The sequence below is a fragment of the Siniperca chuatsi genome, linkage group LG3, assembly GCF_020085105.1.
Source record: "Siniperca chuatsi isolate FFG_IHB_CAS linkage group LG3, ASM2008510v1, whole genome shotgun sequence".
Classification (NCBI taxonomy): Eukaryota; Metazoa; Chordata; class Actinopteri; order Centrarchiformes; family Sinipercidae; genus Siniperca; species Siniperca chuatsi.
This window is the reverse complement of record NC_058044.1, coordinates 15166109-15186928: the sequence shown is the minus strand read 5'-3', so window position 1 is coordinate 15186928 and position 20820 is coordinate 15166109. Positions and strand designations below refer to the sequence as shown.

The 20820-nt window shown below is 39.9% G+C and overlaps 1 protein-coding gene across 2 annotated transcripts; it reads right to left on the bottom strand.

Annotated features, from left to right (window-relative positions):
• Positions 1-1160: 1160 nt before the first annotated feature.
• spock3 (SPARC (osteonectin), cwcv and kazal like domains proteoglycan 3) lies at positions 1161-19371 on the bottom strand. Of its 2 annotated transcripts, XM_044191009.1 has the most exons (12): positions 19211-19371; positions 18927-19049; positions 9749-9757; positions 9604-9643; positions 7309-7417; positions 6474-6582; positions 6215-6323; positions 5812-5925; positions 5491-5712; positions 4226-4288; positions 3986-4123; positions 1161-3400 (listed from the first exon to the last, which is right to left on the bottom strand). In XM_044191009.1, exons 2-12 carry the CDS (start codon positions 19047-19049, stop codon positions 3249-3251), a joined length of 1188 nt encoding a protein of 395 aa, XP_044046944.1. In that variant the 5' UTR covers positions 19211-19371; the 3' UTR covers positions 1161-3248. The 2 variants fall into 2 exon arrangements, with proteins under 2 accessions (XP_044046944.1, XP_044046945.1); XM_044191010.1 differs by lacking the exon at positions 9749-9757.
• Between the last annotated feature and the right edge of the window lie 1449 nt (positions 19372-20820).

The following is a 20820-nucleotide window of genomic DNA, read 5'->3' as shown; positions in this document are numbered from 1 at the left end:
TTCTGATTCTGATGAAGATCATGTGATATGATCAAAAAGCTCAAAACTAGATACTAAATGGACCTTGTCGTTAGCATCGTTCCACATTGAACTGAGATGGTTCTGCTGCTGCTATATACATTGAATTTATGTCTATCAATATATTATGTCTAATAACACAAACTTAGCAGGTGATACACCAGACCACCTCTTACAGCAACAATACCTCATGCACCAGAGTGTGGAAGTGATAAAAGAACCTGCGTCATAGAGTATTGCTTATCCAAGAAACCTGATTTCCGAACATCATAAGTGCTTCCTGCAATTTGAGGCATTTCCCATCAGCGCTCAGTCATGCTGTCTCCCCATACTCTGGCAGATCACTTTTTATTGTTGGACTGTGTCCAACAACAGGCTTCACTGTGTGGACATTAGCCATAGAGATGGTATCTCTCCACATTTGTATGGTCAGCACATACAGGCAGAGGAAAAGTGTGTGAAAATGGACATTTGATATTTACCCAGTGACTTCCCTATCTGGGGCTGCTGACGGGTCCTGTTGCCAACACACACACAAAGATTTACGCTTTGTGTGAGTTCCTGCAGCCTGCTTACACTGGGCTGTGAAAAAAAAAACTGTTCTCACTCAAAAAAAGGGAAACAAACCTTTCCAGGAATAAATGTGCCTTTTTTCCTGTACTGCTTCATTTAGTGTATATTTTGCGCTACACCTGTTTACGTGTGCTTGTATGTACTGTGTGTCTGCATGCATGTATGGTGTGGGTGTGTAGGCGGCTCATAAAATATTCACCTGTTCTTCTCCTACATAATGCAGTAATTCTCCTGCACACAGAACCCATTGCCTACGAACAAGCAGAGTTTGTCACTCCTGACCACTGTCAGTTTTCTCTCCTTTTAAATAAGCTTTAAGTGATGCATAAATACTTTCAACTTCCACTTATGGCAGATTAATGAGGGGAAATTATTTTCTCACCTCCCACATACTCATAATTTAACAGCCCAATTTTTATAGCACAGAACCCCAGCAACTTGTCTGTCTTTTCCTAAAGTAAAGAACCGAAACAGTAAACATGGAAGAGAAACTGGGTCACACGGAAACAAGAGTTTGCATTCATGTCTGTCATCCAAGTTGCACTCACGACTACGCAGTCAAGCAAACATTGGTCAATATAGCTTTTATTTCAGCAAATCATACATACACTGTAAAAAATGCATATGTATCATAACCTTTAAACACTATTAGAGCTGTGATGACAGTGTGTGATTGGTTGAGAGTGGCTACAGTGTCTGAGGTCATCAAAATGATTTGCATGTCATCACACTCATGAAACAGCACACTTTAAGACTGAAATGTTTTCCAGTTTGTAAAGTGAATTAAAATTCCAAGTTAAAAGGAATGAGGGGAGCAAAAAAAAAAAACAAACTATTGGACAGTTAGATGGCACTTTTCAGGTCTTAACATGGAATTTCAACAGATGTTTGATTCAAAATGAAGCCCAGATTAATAATTGAAAATTAATATAAGAGCTCAGCAAATCCCAGGTCTGCATAAACAGTCACAGGACTTATCAAGAATACACAAATCTGGGATCAGTTTTCGACCCTGACAAGTATACACTGTAAGTAGTTAAGAGTAGATCAGGTACAAATCAAGCTTTTGAAACAAAGTTAAAGCAAAATACTGTAAGATGATTTTCATATAAAGCTGTCTAAACCAAAGCTTCCTCTAGCCAGTGTACTAATATATAAACCATTTTCAAATCCAGCAGAATCTAAGTGTTTTTATGCCTTAACTGCTAAGTATATCTGTGCTTCTCTACATTCTAGCTATCCTATGTAACAAATCAAAAGATCTGAAATGTGGCCTATGTAACACCCATCATAAGAGAGACCCAAAACACAAGCCATACCAAAACCCAAATAGTATCCGAGCTTGATAGTAAAGCCACTCTTATGCAGTGTAATGACGAGCTTTAGTCAGTCCAGTAAGCATGCTTCTCCCACTATTACCTCCATCTGTCCTCACCATTAAAAGGCACACCTTAACCTTTATCCCCTGCCAGACATTTTCAACAAGTCTGCATGGCTCTGTGGTTTTATTACTGTGCAAGAGATTTATTTTATTACACTGTGTGCTCAAATCACATTAAGTCCAAGACTCATATCTGAAAAAATTTAAAACATCAACTCCACGCTTTCTTCTGAGCTGTGATGAGGTTTTCTTTGAGCTCACCGACGTACTAAGGTAAGTAAACATTTTTATCACACAGACTCACAGGCTCAAGAAGTTCAGAACTATGCAACTGCAGTTTCATCTGTACACGCTTGAGGGAATTTTTCACCCTCAAGCTTCATCATATATATTTTAAGTTCCATAAAGGTTTAGCCTCTGGTTCTACAGACTGAAACAACATTACGCAGTATTAGACATGCTACGACAAATCTGTTTCATCTTCTGTATTCATCCAACAATGGATTAGAAAAATAGATAATAATATTGTCCCCCTAACACCACCGGCCAAGCAGTAATTTGTCTTTCCATGTTGCTGTGCCTTTGAGATGATTTGACTTGATTTGTGTCTCCGTGAAAACAGCTAGCATGTCGGTTCTGATTGTTATCCAACTCAGTTTTTTTTTTGCCTTAATTCTCCTAATGAAGCATGTCTAACTCTTATCTTGTTTTTCCACAGTTACAGTCACAGTTACAAAATCAAGATCAAAAGAAACCTTAAGAGTGCAATATTCTCTTATCTACATCATCAACATCCCACCTATACACAGGAACATTTGAGTTGGGGGGGAGGGGTGAAAGAATGAAAAAGGGGGAAATCTCTTTAACATTGCGCCTTAGGCATCAACACACTCAGGAATCAGAGTGCTGCACAAGGACAGGACACACTAGAAGACATGGACTGTCCAATGAAGGGAGAGGTATTTGCACACATGACCAAATCCAAAGCACTGGATTGGTTATCGATTAGTCCTTGTCATGTTCTCTGGTTGGCTGTCACACAAGTGAACAAGTGCCATTAAACCAATCATATTTTATACTTAGAGAGGAAGAGAAATCATAAACGTTTGCCAGGAATATTGTTTTTTTTTTTTTAACTAATGAACAAACAATACACAGAGAGTAGTCCATAGGCTGTTAGTACGATTAAGTATCTGCCTGGGGAGTCACCTAGAAACGTGCAGTTTGACCAAACAAACAGTTTTCTCTTTTTTCTTTTTTTGTTTCTTTTTCAAAATTACGACAGATATTCGTCGGTTTCATCATCATCATCTTCATCGTCCTCATCATCCATCCCAGCCTGGTCGTCAAGGACAAAGGAATCTTCATCATCGTCAGTGAACAGCGAATCTCCGCTACCAAGGTCTCCAGAAGACTCCAAAATCACACCTAGAAACAGAGAATAAACCAAATCTTACTATTAAAAGGAATAGTTTTGGGAAATAGTTAGTCAATCGTTATATGAGAAGATTGTTACTACTTTCATGTCTGTACCGCCAGCTGCTGGTTAGCTTAGTTTAGCATAAAGCAACCTAGCCTAGCAATCTCATGGTGAGGACAAGGCCACAGGAAGTTACTTTGACCGGGCCAAGAAATAGTACAACACATAACCTGTGTTAAACCACAGCTTGTCATTTTTTTGTTTCCAGTCTTTATGCTAAGCTAACCTAACTGGCTGCTGGCGGTAGCTTCAAATTGAACAGACAGATATGAGAGTGGTATCAATCTTGTCATCTAACTCCTGGCAAGTAAGCAAATAAGCCCAAAATGTCCTAAAAATCAAAGTCAATCTATTATGACGCAAATACAATGTGGTAAGTGACAGATTTCATGCAACATAAAAAATAAAATTGTGTGTGTTGACACTAATATCTAGGAATTATTTCCTCCATGAAGCCTAAATGCATGTCACGCACTATCTATACGTTTTCTTTCATATAAACATGACTCTATTCTCCTCAGAGTTTTGCCTACCACAGTTTGCAGGTCCATGGGTGCGTGAGCTGGCCACCTCATTGCCATAGCGATCCACACACCAGCACTGGCCGCTGCTGCTGTGACACTGGTGGGACCTGTAAAAACCGTCCTCATCACAGGATGGCAGATACTGACCTACAAATACAAGACAAAACACATAGATGCACACAATTAGTTAGGGTAACACACTGTGTGTATTTGTGCTTTTGTGTGTGTTAGAGTGCGTGTGTGTCTCACCAAGCAGTTTCTTCCCCGCTTGCTTTTTGTTGATACTGGACAGCTCTGCTTTACAAGGGGAATCTGAAAAGGAGAGACAAGGGACTCTGGTAACAAACTGCAGAAGTCTGCTTTTCTGAGAATGCATCTGTTTATGTGAACTTTGCTTCCTTTGTGTGCTTTTTGCTTTCGTCATGATGTTTGTTATTCTGCTGTCTTTGCTTTCACAAGTGCAGCTCCGGTGACTCATCTGTAAATACTGTTTCTTTATGTCCAAAAACCTAATTTTAAATTAAAGGTAGAATGAGTAGGATTTTCCTAAAAAACAACGACAATGTATAAACTCATACAAAAAATAATCTGCTGTGAGGTTGGGACTCTGTAAAAACATAGCGACCAGGTAACATCGCTGTTTCTCTTCTCTGCTCAAAATCCTTCCCGCAGGGTTGTGTGGAGGTGTGGGCATGTTTATTTGTTCTTTAGAACATAACTGCTGTGAAACAATCAGAAAATAACGTTTTATGTATCTGTTTCACAGCTTTGTTCTCACTAACGCTGCTTCCTCTCTTCAATCACTCTCTTGCTCACTCGATCATAGCTGCTCGCTCTCTCCCTCTCTCTAGCTCATTGAGCCAGGAGGAGGGGCCAACTTTGAATTGTGTGTTTACAAACCGCAACCAACAAATCCTACTCATTCTACCTTTAAAGAAAAGTTCTGGTTTATTATAACTTGGGTCTTGTTTTCTGAGTTTTAGCCATCATTTCTAACGGCTATGACAACACTCTACTCACCAAAGTAACTGCTAAGATTGGGGAACATAGCAAAATCCCTACAGCAAAGTACGAAGGGGCAATGGACACGAGCGATCAGCTAAGCCAAATTTTTTAAACCACTTTATTTGGAGGTAAAACTGCAAGTGCACCCAAAATGTTGATAATAATCCCTCATTGCACAGAAAGACGGCGTATGAGCACAACTATGATAAGTATAGTAGATGGTTAAACCAGAAAGTCAGTCAGTTGTAATGGATGTTTACAACAGACAGTTAAATATCAGGTAATAATTCTTCTGTTTGCATTTGTTTTCTTTACCAAATGGTCTGGCTAACTGTATGTTTCATGTTTTATTATTATATAAGAAAACTCTTCATATGATTCATACTCATAAGACTCATATCACAAGATACAGTGACTGAAGCTGAGGGACATCTGTGTTTTCATGTATATCCAGACGTGAATGCATTTTTAATATTTGTATTGCATGTGAGTGCATGGAGATACCGTACCTGTGTACCTCTGGAAGCATGTGCACCACTCAGAGCTGGTTATAACTTTGTCGGCATGTGTATCACAGGATTTGAAGAACACATCAGAGCACGGCTCGTTCCTATCCAGGTAGAGGCTCTTGATCTCTGAATGGTCCAGCTGGAGGTCAAAGTTTGTGTCCAGCCGGGAGAACATCCAGCCCAGAGGGTCCTTACAAATAGGTGACGCCCCAACCTCAAACTCTGCGGGGAAAAGGTTAAAAACACGAGAGAGGGGTTGATGCCGCTAGAAATGTTGTGTATTTTCTCATTTCTCTACTTTGTTAATGCCATGTGACTCACTGTTCTTCTCTGGCTTCTGGATCTTGACTCTCTTGTGGTTGCCGTTCTCATGCAGCACTCTGAACCAGTCTCTCAGACGACTCACCACCTCCTTCAGGTCAGACTCACTGCACACTGAAGAACAATAACACTAATGATTAATAATGATGAAGTAATGTTTTATTATCCCCCTATTCCCTTATTTAGATGAGGAGTCAGAGTCAGCTATAGCACAGCTGCCCTGAGACTTGTAGGGATTCAGTGTCAGACACTTTAGCCAGACAGACAAACTTTAGTTTGTCAGGAAGGGGCTTTAACATGGGCTTGGAAACCATGGAAGACTTTTTAATTAAGGAGAATTTACTGTTTCTTCTGCAAAGTATCCTAGCATGCAGTGTGCAGTCATGTGTGCATAACCGTGTACCTTTCTTCTCTGCAGAGCTCTGTTCAGGCTGAGAGGGGCAAGGACACATGCCAGGACACTTCACGGCGATCTTCTTTCCTGTGATGCATGCCTGGTAGTCTAACTTACACTGAGCAAGAGTGACAGAGACAGAGACAGAAGGGACAAGACAGAATAGGAAGTAAAATCAGGATGTGTGTCTCATCAAGAGGAAATGTAACTCATGCGTGCACAGATGTCTCTATTATGGGTGATGAAGTGATTGTGTGTGTGGTAGTACCTTGGTGGAGTAGGTGTGGCCGTCAGTTCCACAAACAGGAGAGGGGTGAACCACAGGGCAGGGTGTGCACCTTGACCCCGGACTCTGGTACAAACTGGCATCTTTAAAACTAGAGAGGAGATTCAAAATACTTATTTTACACACACACACACACACACACACTAAATATCTGACTGTGTGCATATAAAAATCTCCATCTCAATGCACTGTTTAACTCCCCTGCTATATTCCAAACTGTTTTGGAAGTATTTTGTATCTATGATGTATTTTCTTGATCTTACATAAATTTTAAGAGATGAAACAAGGATTAGGATTTATGTGTGATTATTGTCTGATTTGCTTGTACTGTGTAGTGGTAATTGTGTTGTTGCTAAGAATGGGAAATGGGGTCAGTATGGCGCTACTGTCCTCTGTCCAGTCTGCAGTGTCCCAGACACACACACACACACACACACACAAAGCCCATTCATATCACTTGGCAGGACTTTGTGTCCATTGTAAGGCGGTGCCAGTGCTGGGGTAATTGGACTAAAAAGTAATGTCACACAACAGTCACAAGAGAGCCGAGCAACCAGTAGACCAGCGGGAAAAATAGAAAAACAGCCACCCCTCTGGTGTTGTTGCTTATCATCATGCTGCATGAATGAAAACAAAAAAATGAGGGAGGAGAAAAGAGATGGGAAGTAATAAAGAGATCTGATTTGCTCCTAATCCACGGTCATTTCATGTTTCATTTCTGGCTTTGTCACGGAAACATCTGAATGTAAATTTGAGGGACAGCTTTGAAACTTATGTCTGTTTAAAAGACCAAGTATGTGCGTGTGTGTCTTCTTACCTAACTCTCCTCTGGCTGACACAAGAGGCAGTCTTATAATCCTCGGCCACACAAACCTTGTGGCGACTGCATTTGATCTTAAGACAGGGGTCTTTGGCTGGATCAAGGCCTAAAAACACAAAACAGAGATACAGAATGGGAACACAGCCTCTCTATCTAACGAGCTTCCTACAAAGACTAAGCCCATGAGCATAAACATAGAGAAAATCTTCCAAGGTTACATTTTCCTTTTGTTCTTTGAAATCCTAGATCAATGATTCCTGGTTAATCATGTACTTCCTTTTATTTTTACAGATCCAAGCTACTGTATGTGGATAGGTGTTAGAGATCTGTGTATGTGTGTGTGTTAAATCTAGCCACTGTCTCTTCACTTACAGTTTACTGGCAATGTCTCTCTCACACTGAACTTAAAGCCATAATACCATAAGGTTTCCTTACAGCTAAAAACAGATGCAACTGCTTATAGAGGCTACTTCTGACCTTGCATCAACCTGCGCCGGATGTCAGTCTCATGTGTGCTCTTGCTGAGATCCTCAAACTGATCTGGTATCAGATCTCACAACTGAGGGCCATATCTGGCTTTTAACGTGAGAGCTGATTTTGGATCTGAATCTTATGCTGACGGTGTGATCTTTGTTGGTAAAGACAAGCAAGCAGTTTCTGACCACGCGTCAGCCTTCAGCGTAGCACCTAGGCGCAGGATCTTAGGCCCTCAGCTGATCTCAGAACAGTTTGTGAATGACCTCTGCTCTAAAGAACCTTACTGTAATCCCTGAGCAGCTTTGGCAGATTATCCTGCCTCCATCCTCCAATGCACTAATCTAATGCTATTGTTTCCCTGACATGTCTGTGTGTGTGTGTGTGTGTGTGTGTGAGTATGTTTGAGGATAGTGATAAGTGAGAGTGAACGTGTTCATGTCCTGGTGTGCCTGGATGTGCGTATGAGCTTATCACTGTCTGTAATACAATGGGAAATGAGATGATCAAAGAATAGAAAATCATCATGTATTTTTATTTATTTATTTATTTTACAGTAGATGTTAGCTAGGCTACATAAATAAACAAGAATTGGGGATTGCTTGGAAATAACATACTTAACACACACTCAAATATCGTACAGCAATAGGTAGCATAGTGTGAATGTCAAAATCTGTCTAATGTACGTTTTCATAAAAAAGTATATGAGATGTTCACCATCCTCTCCTTACTGCTGGTAATTCTTGTTACACTGATGTCACAAAATGTTTTTGAGGGTCTAAGTTCTGGGGAACAGACACAATTCAACTGAGAAGCATGATGGTTTAAGGAGGGTAACTCTAATGTAACGCATGTAATGTTGCACGGCGCTATAGTGTTAGTTACCTCCACCAAGGTTATGTTTTTGCTCCAAATTGTTTGTCTGTCTGTTAGTTAGCAGGATATTTAAAAAAAAACTACCAAACACATTTCAGTGACATTTGATCCAAAGCTAGGCCATGCACCAAGTGACAAGTGATTTGGTTTTTAGAGAGGAGAGCATGGCCATCTGCAAAACACTTAACTTTTTTGCTAATAACTCCTGAACCGGCATTTTTCTTGGGTTCCTTGGATTGAGGTAAATCTATCACCATGGGCCCTTTTCTAGCTGAGATATGTCAACATTTCCTTTTTTTTTTGCAAAATAAGTTTTCACCATTGCTTTTATCATTTAATCTTCACCAAATGTGGTACGCTACATATTTGGGTGACCCTGAATAAAGGTTATTCATTTGAGTTTTGATATGTCATATTGTGTTCCTATAATTGGCTGCCAATTCTGGCAAGCATGACCTATTTTACATAAAATATCATTCCTCTTGAGTAGCAGTGCAATTGCAACCAATGGTAGATGTCATGCACACAGTAACTGAGCAATCCTGCAAAATGTGATGGCATTTCATTAATGTGTGGCGTTACATACATAACTCAGTGGCATTAAGTGTGACTCACTTGTAATTCTGTACAGCTCATTCTTGAACAAAGCCCTAATATTCCAATCTACTATATTCCTGCTTAATTTTTATGTAGGGATTCTCCAAAAACTATGATCACCATCAGCCAATCAGCATGGTTGTTAATCAGTGTATATATTGATGCAGATAGGCATCCATATGCAGATTAAACATTTTAGCTAAACATTTTCTATTAATAAAATACCAAGTTTAAAGCTGTTCAGCTTTGGAAGAGGCTTGAGTCCTCTTTGTCCTTCCTAGTGTTTTTTTGTTTTATCACAAAGCTAACAGCACAACCACTCCAGGTTCTCTTCCTCACACCTACCTTGATCGAAGGGCTTGGATGGAGTCCATGTTCCAGGCTCCTGAAACAGGTTTAACCAATAAACAAAATCATAAAATATTGTTCAAATGACATCTAGAGTAAATAATACATGACAGATACGAGACTATTAAGCAGTCATACAAACCTCCACTTCCTTTAGGAGAAAGCATTACAGAGAGAGAGAATGAGGAATTCATTTTGATTAGGTTTTTCTTTTTGAGCGGAAACTTTGCATAATGAAATAAATTTATGGAAATCTAGGAACACAAACACCAACACACCATCAAGTACAAACACGTGGAGCATGCATTTATTCAGTCAAGATAATGTCGATGTTATGACAGCAGTTCTGTGCCGTCATGTGTATAAAAAGAGGTCTGTGTGTCTGTGTGTGTGTGCATGTGCTGCTTATCATACTCCCTTATATCACCTCATGGAATTTTGTTTATATACCATGTGACATTTACACTCAACCAAACAGGCTGGACAGTTTAAAGATATAAAAGGAATATTACTACTTTTTAGGGTTTAGGTTAGATAAATGCAAGTGGATTGCAATTCCTGACTATGACAGGCTTTTTAAAAAAGAAAATATTGTGTTTAACTATTTAAAGTTAAGAGAAGGCATGAGGCTTTCAGGGAAGTAACTTTGGGTTTAATGTCAGGCTTGTGTTTGAAAAAAAAAAAACCTTTTAGGTTTAAATTATAATCAGCCAGTAAAATTTGCATTGCAGAGCAGAAATACATAAATATGCCTTTTTGGAACCTAATTTACTGTAAGATGCATCTGATTGGCTAGATTAACATCAAAGAAAACCTCTGTTTAAATGTCACATTTAAATATTATATTATATATTATAATATATTTAAATATTGAGTCCAATAAGAAACTAATTTAACCAAAAGCTTAATCATGACTCACACTGGAAAAATACAGAGAAAATACTGGGAAAATGTAATATTTAAGGAGTTAATACTCAAAAGAGCTCTCATATGCTCTATATAAAAGAGAAAAAATGCAAACATTAATCATATTGTTATTTCCCACATAAAGTGCTTCACTATTTCCCTAAATGGTTTGAAAATGAACAGTTTTTTAAAATCTTCCTAGATATATCAAATGGTTAAATCTTCTGCCTGTGGATGTGTTTCAACAGTCTAAATAAGGATTGCACAGAGGTGAGTGATTTGCCTGCTTTTAATAAAAGGACAAGAAGGAGACACACCCAGGGGGTGCTGGCTTATGATGCAAATGTAAAAGGAGCTTAAGAAATAGTGAGCTGTGCGTGTGTTCAGTGATCTCACTCTCTGGTTTACACTCAATTCTGTCTCCGGGCATCCATTGAAACCCAATACCACACTGTGTTCTCTCTCATGCGGTCACAATGATAACCTGTTCTCGTTCTCACATCTGTCTTCTTTCTTTGTATTCTTCATCATACACACACACACACACACACACACACACACACTTGTTTTTGACACTTAGGAAGACTTGAATTGACATAATTAACCCTAACATTGGTTAACATTGTGCGTATCACCTCATTGTCCCCAGCTGTGAGGCTAGTCACCATAATGTGACTGTGTCAACTGATTTCTGTCCTCACAATCTGATTAAGATAAGAAATTAATTTATGCCGAGGGAAATTGTTGTGCAGCAGTTGCAGTACAAAGTAGGACGAGTGCAAATATAGAGTGCAAAAAAAAAAAAAAAAAAAGCTGACGGAAGCCACTTTGGAAGTAAATGACAAAATTAAGTTACCCCAAATCAATAAATAATCTGATGAAAAAATAATTTATTTGTAACCAATAGTAGATGGCAGAATAACTATACCTCAAAATGAAAAATGTTACAGAATTACTTACAATTACTTGCTTAATTTACTAATCAACTAACAAAACACTGCTTGAAACTGCACACATGTAGCTTTGGCACCTAGTGATTTATTGTAACTCAGAAAACAAAATGTTCTCTTTCTTTCTCTCTAGCTCTCTTTGTCGTTCTGTCTTTTGGTGTGTGTGTGTGTGTGTGTGTGTGTGTGTGTGTGTGTGTGTGTGTGACTCATTCAATTCTATATGCCAGAACAAATAGGAAGGTGAGGGAAATAGGGGAGAAAAAAAAAAAACATCTTATCAGCGTAAATCCCACAGTGTGGCTGAACAGAGCGTGTCTTATCCACCCAATTAAAGTCCTGTGTTGTAGATTTGCACATTCTAATGTTGTGCAAATCTCCACCAACATGTTGTAGCAAATTCAATTAAAGACTGAAATTCAGAACTGTTTTCCCTGGTGTACAGTTCAATAATTTCTATGGACACAATTACCTCTCACTCTCACGTGTACAGAGCATATTTATTGTACCATTGTTATATATTTTGTGCATATAGCATTTGCTATGGAGATGGGTGGTATAGACAGCAGAGAGATAAAATATGAATCAGCTACGACATAGGGAGGCCAAATATAAATCAGTTAATCAATTATGATGCAGTAAGAAACTAAAGAGCAGTGAAGCTACATGTGCATTAGAAAAGGCCCTTCTATAATGCAAGTGAACATTGAAAACTTGATTAGCCACATGTGGGCTTAATTGATTCAATTCAATTCATGATTCAATCACCGTCAATTAAAATGTATCTAATTCATTAACTATTAGACACAATTTCCCTGTATATCCATTAAAAAAAGTAATACACTGACAGCTGTAGCGGTAATGTTAACAGTAACAAGTTCAGCGTTTCAATACTTGCAGGGAAGGAAGTTAGTGAGGTAGTTCGGGGAGGTTAAAGGGTGAGTGGTTGAGAGGAGTTCTTGGTGAGTGAATAGGTGTGTAAGCATTTTTTTATAAAGACGCAGCACTACAGTGTACTATACTGTACTGTACTACCGCAGATTGTCTTTGGTATAAATGTTGCATTGTTTTAAGTCTGTTAAGTGTTCCCCAGGTTTTTTTTGGCTTGACAAGTCAGAAACACATAAGGTAAGAAAGGTTCAGTGCTGGCTGAAATGTGGTTGTATAGATTAGTTATCTTCCTGCAGTACTTCTTTGCAGTTTTGCAAAGTTTGCAGGTTTTTTTTTTTTGGTTTTTTTTAACAAGCTCTCAATTCTTCTTCAGGAAGCTAAAACACATTTACACCTTAGACTTGTCTGCTACGCTTGTTTGTGAGATGCAGTTTCAGTAATGTATGTTTCCTGTATTGTCACCCATGGAGGAAATAGACACAATGACAGTTACTGACAACACACATATTATGTTTACACAGTAATACCCACACCTCAACTAGCCTGAACTGGTTCTGTAGGTGTTAATGATGGTCAGCACTGTGGACTGCAGAGCTGAATTTAGATATCTACTTGTGTGTATTTGTCTGTATGTACAGGGCATGCATGTCCCTAAACCCTTATAATTTGACACTGTCTGCCACAGGATCCTAGTTATTTTTCAAGCATGGCTTTATCTGTCAGGGAGTCTTCTCTGTCTCACTTCTCTGTGCTCTATAAGGTGAACAGGGTCAACTCTCTTTTTCTCCACTAATTAATTTCTCCTTCTTGTCCCTTCATTGCTGTCCCTTTCTGACCCTCTGCATCGTCACTGCAGACTCTTCATTACTTATTTTATCTCTTCTCCCACTCTACCTTCCACAATTCAACAGTGGCTCTGTCTGTTTCTTTTGTTTAGAATTATGTCTTACTATGAAGAAAACACACATACTGAAAGCTTAGCAAAGATAAAGCCAAACAGAGAGGTACTTTTGTTTCTGTTCAGGATGGTTCCCCTCTAGCACTGCAGACCATGGAGACTGAATAATGAGAACATTGCATTATGGGGGCCAAGCCCTCTAGACCAGTCAAGACAACAAAAGTGCATGCAGTCTGATTCCTTAATGGAATCAACAGACGCACGCAAACGCTCGCGCGCACACACACAGTTTTATTAAAAAAAAAAACCTAACTTATCACCACAACACTGACTGTAGTGCCAGAATCTGTCAGCACTACAAAACATCAAATAACAGGATGAATGCACTTCACTGCACATGCAACCAGCCACCCACTTTCCAAAAAAAAAAAACACAGAAAAACCCAAAATTCAACAGTAGGCCTAATGGCCTCCTGAGTGTACGCTAAAAATAGCAACTTTTCAATTTATCTCTCCATCTCCTTCCACCTCTATTCCTCTCTCCCCCTTAGAGTTATAACAGTCTTTTTTTCCTCATGTGCACAAATACACACAGACACAACAGTGTGTGTATCCGGCTCTGCTGGCTAACATCCTAATTTGCTTGTGTGCATACTGATTTTGTGTGGTTTTATCTGCATGTCTATAGAAATAAGCCCTCATGAATATGTTGCTTCTGACAACCACTTTTCTCACCTTTACTTCACATTTTACAGATCATCCCTACCAATTGTGTCCTAATGGCTTTTTTACCTTTCCTGACTCCTTGCTGCCTTCCCCCCTAACTTCCAACAGGAGAAATATGTGCATGTTTTCACTGTACTGGCTCTGCTTGTCTTGCTCAAGCTTGTCGCATGCATCCACGCACAAATACACACTGAGGTGCTTTGAAGTGGAAAAGGCCTCAAGCTCTGTACCTTCCCTACATCATTCACCCTCCACAACACAAACAACACAGGACGGACATGCACAGTAAAAACACACGAGAGATGAGAGATGAAGAGAGGAGAGGATGGAAAGGTGTAATCTGCTCTAATGAGGCTGCTCTAAACAAGATGTTAATTTATTCCTATACTGTGTAATTCAGCATCGTGCTCTTCATCGCACATCATTCATTGTGTTTTTTACGTTGATTGTTAAACCTATCCTCCTCCTCCTCAGCTTATCTCTTTACTCTGTGGCAGTGCTGAAAGCTAGCCAAAACTGAGAGGGCACCAGTGCAGCAAAGAGAGCCCCAGGCCTCTCCAGCCACCCTAACAGGACTTACAGTAAATCAGTGGCCAAGATCCTATCTAGCGCACTTAGCAGGAAAAGTTATATATGGGCTATGTATCTCAGAAGTACAATTAACATGATTCAATACATGGTTCAAAGGCAGTGTGATATGTGTGTCATGACAAACAGTTGTAGATTTCCTGTGCTAACTGGCCCCTCGAGCTATAACTTCTATACAGTGTATGCAGTATGTGACAATACTGTGACAGTACTGGGATGCATGTGTTCCATTACGTGTGACTGTATAAATCAGATTGGCATCACTTCTAACTACAGTGCATCTAGATAATGAATAGGTTAATATAGAAATAGACTGATTAATAAATGAGACTGCAGAAGCACTGTCCACCTTATATTCATCCTTACTCCAGCCATTTTTAAAAACTGCTATCTTTGTTCTTGCTTTTGTGTGACTGTAGTCTAGTTTATATCTAATTGTATTGTAATTGTACAAAGCCATTTGTTAAAACCCACATGCCAATTAGATTAGGTAAAAGTACAAGTATTTACCATGTAGAGCAAAAATAAAAGTGTAATTACATGAGACTTAATAAAAAAAAAGTTTTGATGGGCCTATATTTGTACAGTGTTTATTGTACAGGGTGTGTGTGTATATATATATATATATATATATATATATATATTTCTAACAGCAAATCACAATTCCTCTGTTTATGTACATATTTTTGTTGTTGTTGTTTTTATTTCACACTTGTTTTGGCAATGTAAACGTCTGTTTCCCATGCCAATAAAGCCCCTTTGAATTTGAATTTGTTTGACCTCTGTACCAATGGAAACAGTGGTGATACAAGTCCAATTGGCAACATGCAAAGAGAAAAGTGAGCAAGTCTGCCAAGGCTGTCTGTCACTGCTTCTTTTGTTATTTAGTTGAATACCTGAGTATAATGTACTGATATATTCCTGTGTGAAAGAATGCAAAAACACAGTGACACAGACAATCTGGGACACAGCACTAAAACAGGAAATGAAAGGCCCGCACATACAATATACACAAAGCACATAATGCTTTTGTGCTCCACCTTTATCTCTAATGCCTGAGCTTCAAGGTTAAAACACGGACGTGAATGCACACAGAGTCTTCAGTTCACCGCCAATCACTCCACTCTCTTTCATCTTTCCTTTCCACTCTCATTACCCTGTCCCTCCCTCTCAGGTACCTATCTATCTATCTTTTTGTTCTGTTATGAATAGGTTAAATGTCCTCTCATTGCCACTGGGGGTATTTATAGACCTCTGTTTGTATTAAGACAGTCACCAAACTTTCTCAACTATCTCTCTCACACACACACGAACACACAATCTTTGTCTCACTGTATCTATCTCAAAGAGTTTCGATCATCTTAAACAGCACAGCACACGGCCAATCACATTTCCTCTCTGGCATTCGGTCCCAACACCCTATTTACATAATTCAAATCCTGCTCAATAGTTGGACCTGAGGTGTATCACATGGGTCCACCCGAGCTGATGGGTTCACTAGCTTAAATTTGGCAGGCAGGAGGAAGTGAGAGAAAAAAAAACCTGTTACAAGAAACATGAAATCATGTCTAAAAAAAGACAGCACTTGACCTTATCTTTGAAAATTAAATAGAATGTTGCTCCTGCTTTTGTCTCTCTCTCTGACATCAAATATATCAAGGGCTCTAATTCAGAGAAAAATCCTACGGCAAGTGTGCTGCATGGTGGTAAAACCACTCTTTAAAGCTGGCGTGAGTGAAAAGTGTATTTTCTCTGGTGCATTATCTGATCCCTGTTGTTTTTGCAGCACAGTCAAAGTATAGCTCCTGAACAAAAAGCTTGTTTCTCATAATTTATGTGTGTGCATACATGCTTATTTTTGTGCATCTGTTTGTGTGTGTGTGTATGTGTGTGTAAGTGAGTGCAAGTGCAAGCGTGTACAAATCACTTCTGCTTGTTTGGACCCATTAAGCGCAATCTGTGGTTAGAGGCAAGATATCCTAACAAAAACACTCCACCTGAAAGCTACATTTTGCACTATTATACTGAAAGACTTAGACATTTTACATTGAATTCTACTCCTTTATGTATTTTGAGACATTCATTCCCAAACAATAGCAGTGATCTCCTCTGTCTGTTATCTGTAATCTAGTACTAAAATACTAATAATAGATTAGTATTTTAGTTTAGCTAAAAACATCTTAATGTATTGTAGGCTACAAAGTCTAAATGTGTGTAAGGGTCACACTATATCAACATATACTGATGTCTAATGAATATAAGGATGTAACAGTGGAAAAGCATGAATACAATAATTCTTTGCAACAACCTGGCCAGGGGCGGATCCAGGGTCAGTGGAGATCTGGGGCTTAGCCCTGAAATCTTTAAATGAGTCTTGGGTCACACGTCTATCCATAACTATTGCACTATAAATAAGTGTTATATGAATAAACAATTATTATTATCACTTCAAATACACAGTTAACTGTCAAAAAACAGCTTGCCTCCTTTGTCATATATGAAACGAAAGCTATATTTTAAACAATGTATAAGAAACTCGCCTGTAATCTGACTGAAGCCATTTTATTTCTCTTTAGTCAAATAGGCCTACATCAGGTGGTGTATGGAACAATAAATATAATAAGAAAAAGCTACAGAATTTTTAAAAAGCCACCAAGGTGTTATGTATTAAGGTACAACTGCCATCTGGTTAAAAGCTGGCCACTGGAAACTGCCCCAGTTGATGCTCAATGGACAGGTGCTGAAGAAAAAGACTACATGGGGGAGGAGGGGAGGGGCTCCTTCCAGTGTTGCCAACTTTTTTCCAATTAAAAGTAGCTAGCACTAACTCCAAAAGCCGCTAAAAGTCGCCTGATGACATCATACGCTCATTTGCATGTTGATGGCGTCATCACGCATTCATTTGCATGCAGCTTAGTGCAGTGAGATCAACTTAATTTAAGACATTTAAAACGTAGATAGAGAAATCTTTGGCGAGAAAATCACAAACTCACTGAAGGGACATTGTGTATTTGAAGTAAAAAAAAAATTTACAATGGGAGGAGGGAGAAGATCAAACGAACAATTTAAATATTTACTAGCTATTACATCCTAATCCAGAGATCCGGAGAGAAAGAGTGAAGCTCCCCACACTGACAGCAAGAGAGGAGAGGAAGAGAGACACTGTTGGCAGAAGACCCGCAGCACGCATGGGAATGAATTACAAAATAATATATTTAAATATATTTCTCGCCTTTTCCCTGATGGTCTGAATAAGTCGCTAAATTTGTCGTTAATCGCTTTTTAGAAATAAAGTCGCTAAGAGGGTCTGAAAAGTCGCCAAGTTGGCAACACTGGTTCCGTCAGGGCTTCGGTCCGATCATTCCGTTTAAAACACATTGGTTCCTACCCAGCTGTGATCGGGGTTTAGTACAAAAAACGCCACGCGTGGTAAACAGTTAAGATTCGGGGCTTTGCTGAAAACATTCAGGGCATAAGCTTCGTAAGCCAGCTGGGCTACATGATCAGAGGCTGTCCTGTGTGCCAGCATGGCATTCAGCGGCAGCATTAGGCTACTTACCTTTATATAAACACGCCAGGGTAATGGTTGCTGACAGCACCTTGTGGAAGTGAAGACACTCACCGGCAGCAACCAGATCAGTGCAAACACAATCACTGCTCGAGAGAGGAGACCACAGAGCCACCGAGACACGTGTTAGGCTATCCCTGTAATATTCCCATGGAGACTCAGTGTGTCTGTGAGTTTACAGTGGACTTGCTCTTGAGCTTCATTGTGTTAATATGATGTTATGATCCCAATTGGGACTTGTGCTTTTTGTTGTGATAGTAGCTATTATACACACGCAAATAAACACAGACATGAGTAGGCTATAATAGCTCAAACATAATACTCCGGCTTGAATCTCCACAGTTTGTTGCCACTAACGTACACCTTGTGGCAGGTGTTTATTCCTCTAAACGAACAGCACATCCAGGCCTCACTGCTGCGGACTCCCTCCTTCATACCTGCCCATAATTAGGCCCCTTACGGAGACTCAGCTGTGCCTCTCGGACAGCTGGCGATGTGCATTTGTGTTTCGCAGAGGCCTTGGCTATATCTGCTAAGCAGGAACTGCTATCGCGAAAACACACTCACGGGCAAGGCTCATCCCATATCGTTGGTGTATTTACAGTCTCAGTGGAGCGGGTGATAAACGTGTGACAAACACCACAACGGGCCCCGTGACGCCTCGCTTTGACACAACGAGGAGCGCATGATCACAAACCAATGAGGATGGCTATAGGGAGAAAAGAGGGGTGGGGGTGCTAATGAGATAATGAGGAGGGAAAGTGCGTTAATAATATAAGCCATAAATATTACTTACATCTCTGAATTTATCCCATCGTCCAGCGAGCCACTTATCATCCAAAAAATTGCCGCTTTCGGAGCGAGCGGAGACGTGTCCAAAGGCGACGGCGCACACACACAGCAAGGCGACGCTCAGCATCTGCGGACACACAACAACAGCACGGAGAGAGGACATCGGATCAGGCTGTAAAACACCGCAATCGCACTGAAAACAAAGGCCGTTCAATCTGCATCACGTCAGCTATGGATACTGATCGGAGACACTGAATATAATGATGCGGAGGTGTTTTTTTCTCCTACCTTGTCGCATCAGCTGCTCTGTAGACTGTATGTGCTCGCTGCCGTTTTCTGTCACTAGTAATAGCAGCCCTCTCCTCCCTCCCTCTCTCCGCACCGGCTGTCTGTGCGCAGCAGAAATCGGGAACGCGCATGGCATCGTGCGCGGGCCCTGCGCTCTGTTCCTCTTTCCATCTTTTTCTCTGCCTCTCCTCAGTGCGGAGGAAACAGTCATGATGGCTCACGGTGGCCTGTTATCAGGTCTTCCACTGATTACCTCTTATGAAAAAGACATTGGGCTATATAATAAAGGTTAGAAGGAAGATAGGTTGATATCACGGCAAAAATAAGAGGATGTTTTACTGATGGCATGTAAAAAAACAATAACAAAAAACAAAACAAACAAAAACAACCATACTGTAAGGTCACTATTAACTCACTATAGAGTATCACTGACATGCTGTAAATACAAATAGAAAAATATTTGAGTGTTTCTCCATCCAGATCATCAGCCCTGTGTGTATATGTGTATTTCCTTGATTTCTCCCATGTTTCTGCTCTGTTACAGCCATCACATGGGAGCAGCTCGGGCTTGTTTGTACAGTTGTGACTCATGAGAGAGTTTCACGCACATTCCTGGCAGAGGTTAGCTCAGGACTGTAAATTGATGCTACAAGATAACATGGTTTCCATAAGAAATGCACCTAAATGGCCTGCTCTGGATGATTTGTGGAGGTGGGTGGAACCAGCTCACTGTGAGAGTAGTCCTTTCTAGGACATGCAAAGCCCCAAAACATTCCTCTTCAGAGTGGTTATGCGAGAAAATGTGTAGTTGGTGCACTTGTTTTAGGCTGCAACATGGTACCACTGCAACATACAGATGGATGACAAAGTAAAGGAAAAACCAACTTAGTAAGGTGTTGGGCCACCACCAGCCACCAAAACAAATTCAATATGCCTTGGTATAGATTCTACAAGTCTCTGAACGATACTGGAGGAATGAACACTATTCTTCCAGAGGATATTCCCTCATGTGGTGTTAAAGCGCTGTTTAACATGTCAGGCCAATATCTCCCATAGATTCATCAGATTTCAACTACACTGAAATCTGGTGACTGCAAAGGCCATAGCATATGATTCACATTATTTTCATACTTATCAAACCATTCAGTGGGCTCCCATGCCCTGCATGGAAGCATCTACATTCATTATGATGTTTCTCCACTCATATCTCATATATTCAGCTTTTTTCCTTTAATTTGTCAACCATTTTGTAGTTGAATCAGATAAAGAGATGGGGAGAGAAGAGAACGATGAGGAAATAAAAGAGCAAAAACCTCGCAAACATGGAGAGGATGAGCAAGTTAGAGAGTATTAATATTATTACCACGCTCTTCACAGAGAAGCTCGATGGTCAGGTGGGTCACGGCATTATTATGCACAGTTGCTGTAGAAACCAACCTTGACCTCAGCTTCACAGCTTCATCTTCAGAAGAGGCAGTGGAAAAGACAAATGTGTGTGTCTGTGTGTGTGTGGGCATGTGGAAAATATGACAGTGTGCAGATATCTGAAAGTCAAATTAGAACTATGATGCTTGTATGACTGCATTAGTGAGACACACAGTCATGTGGCA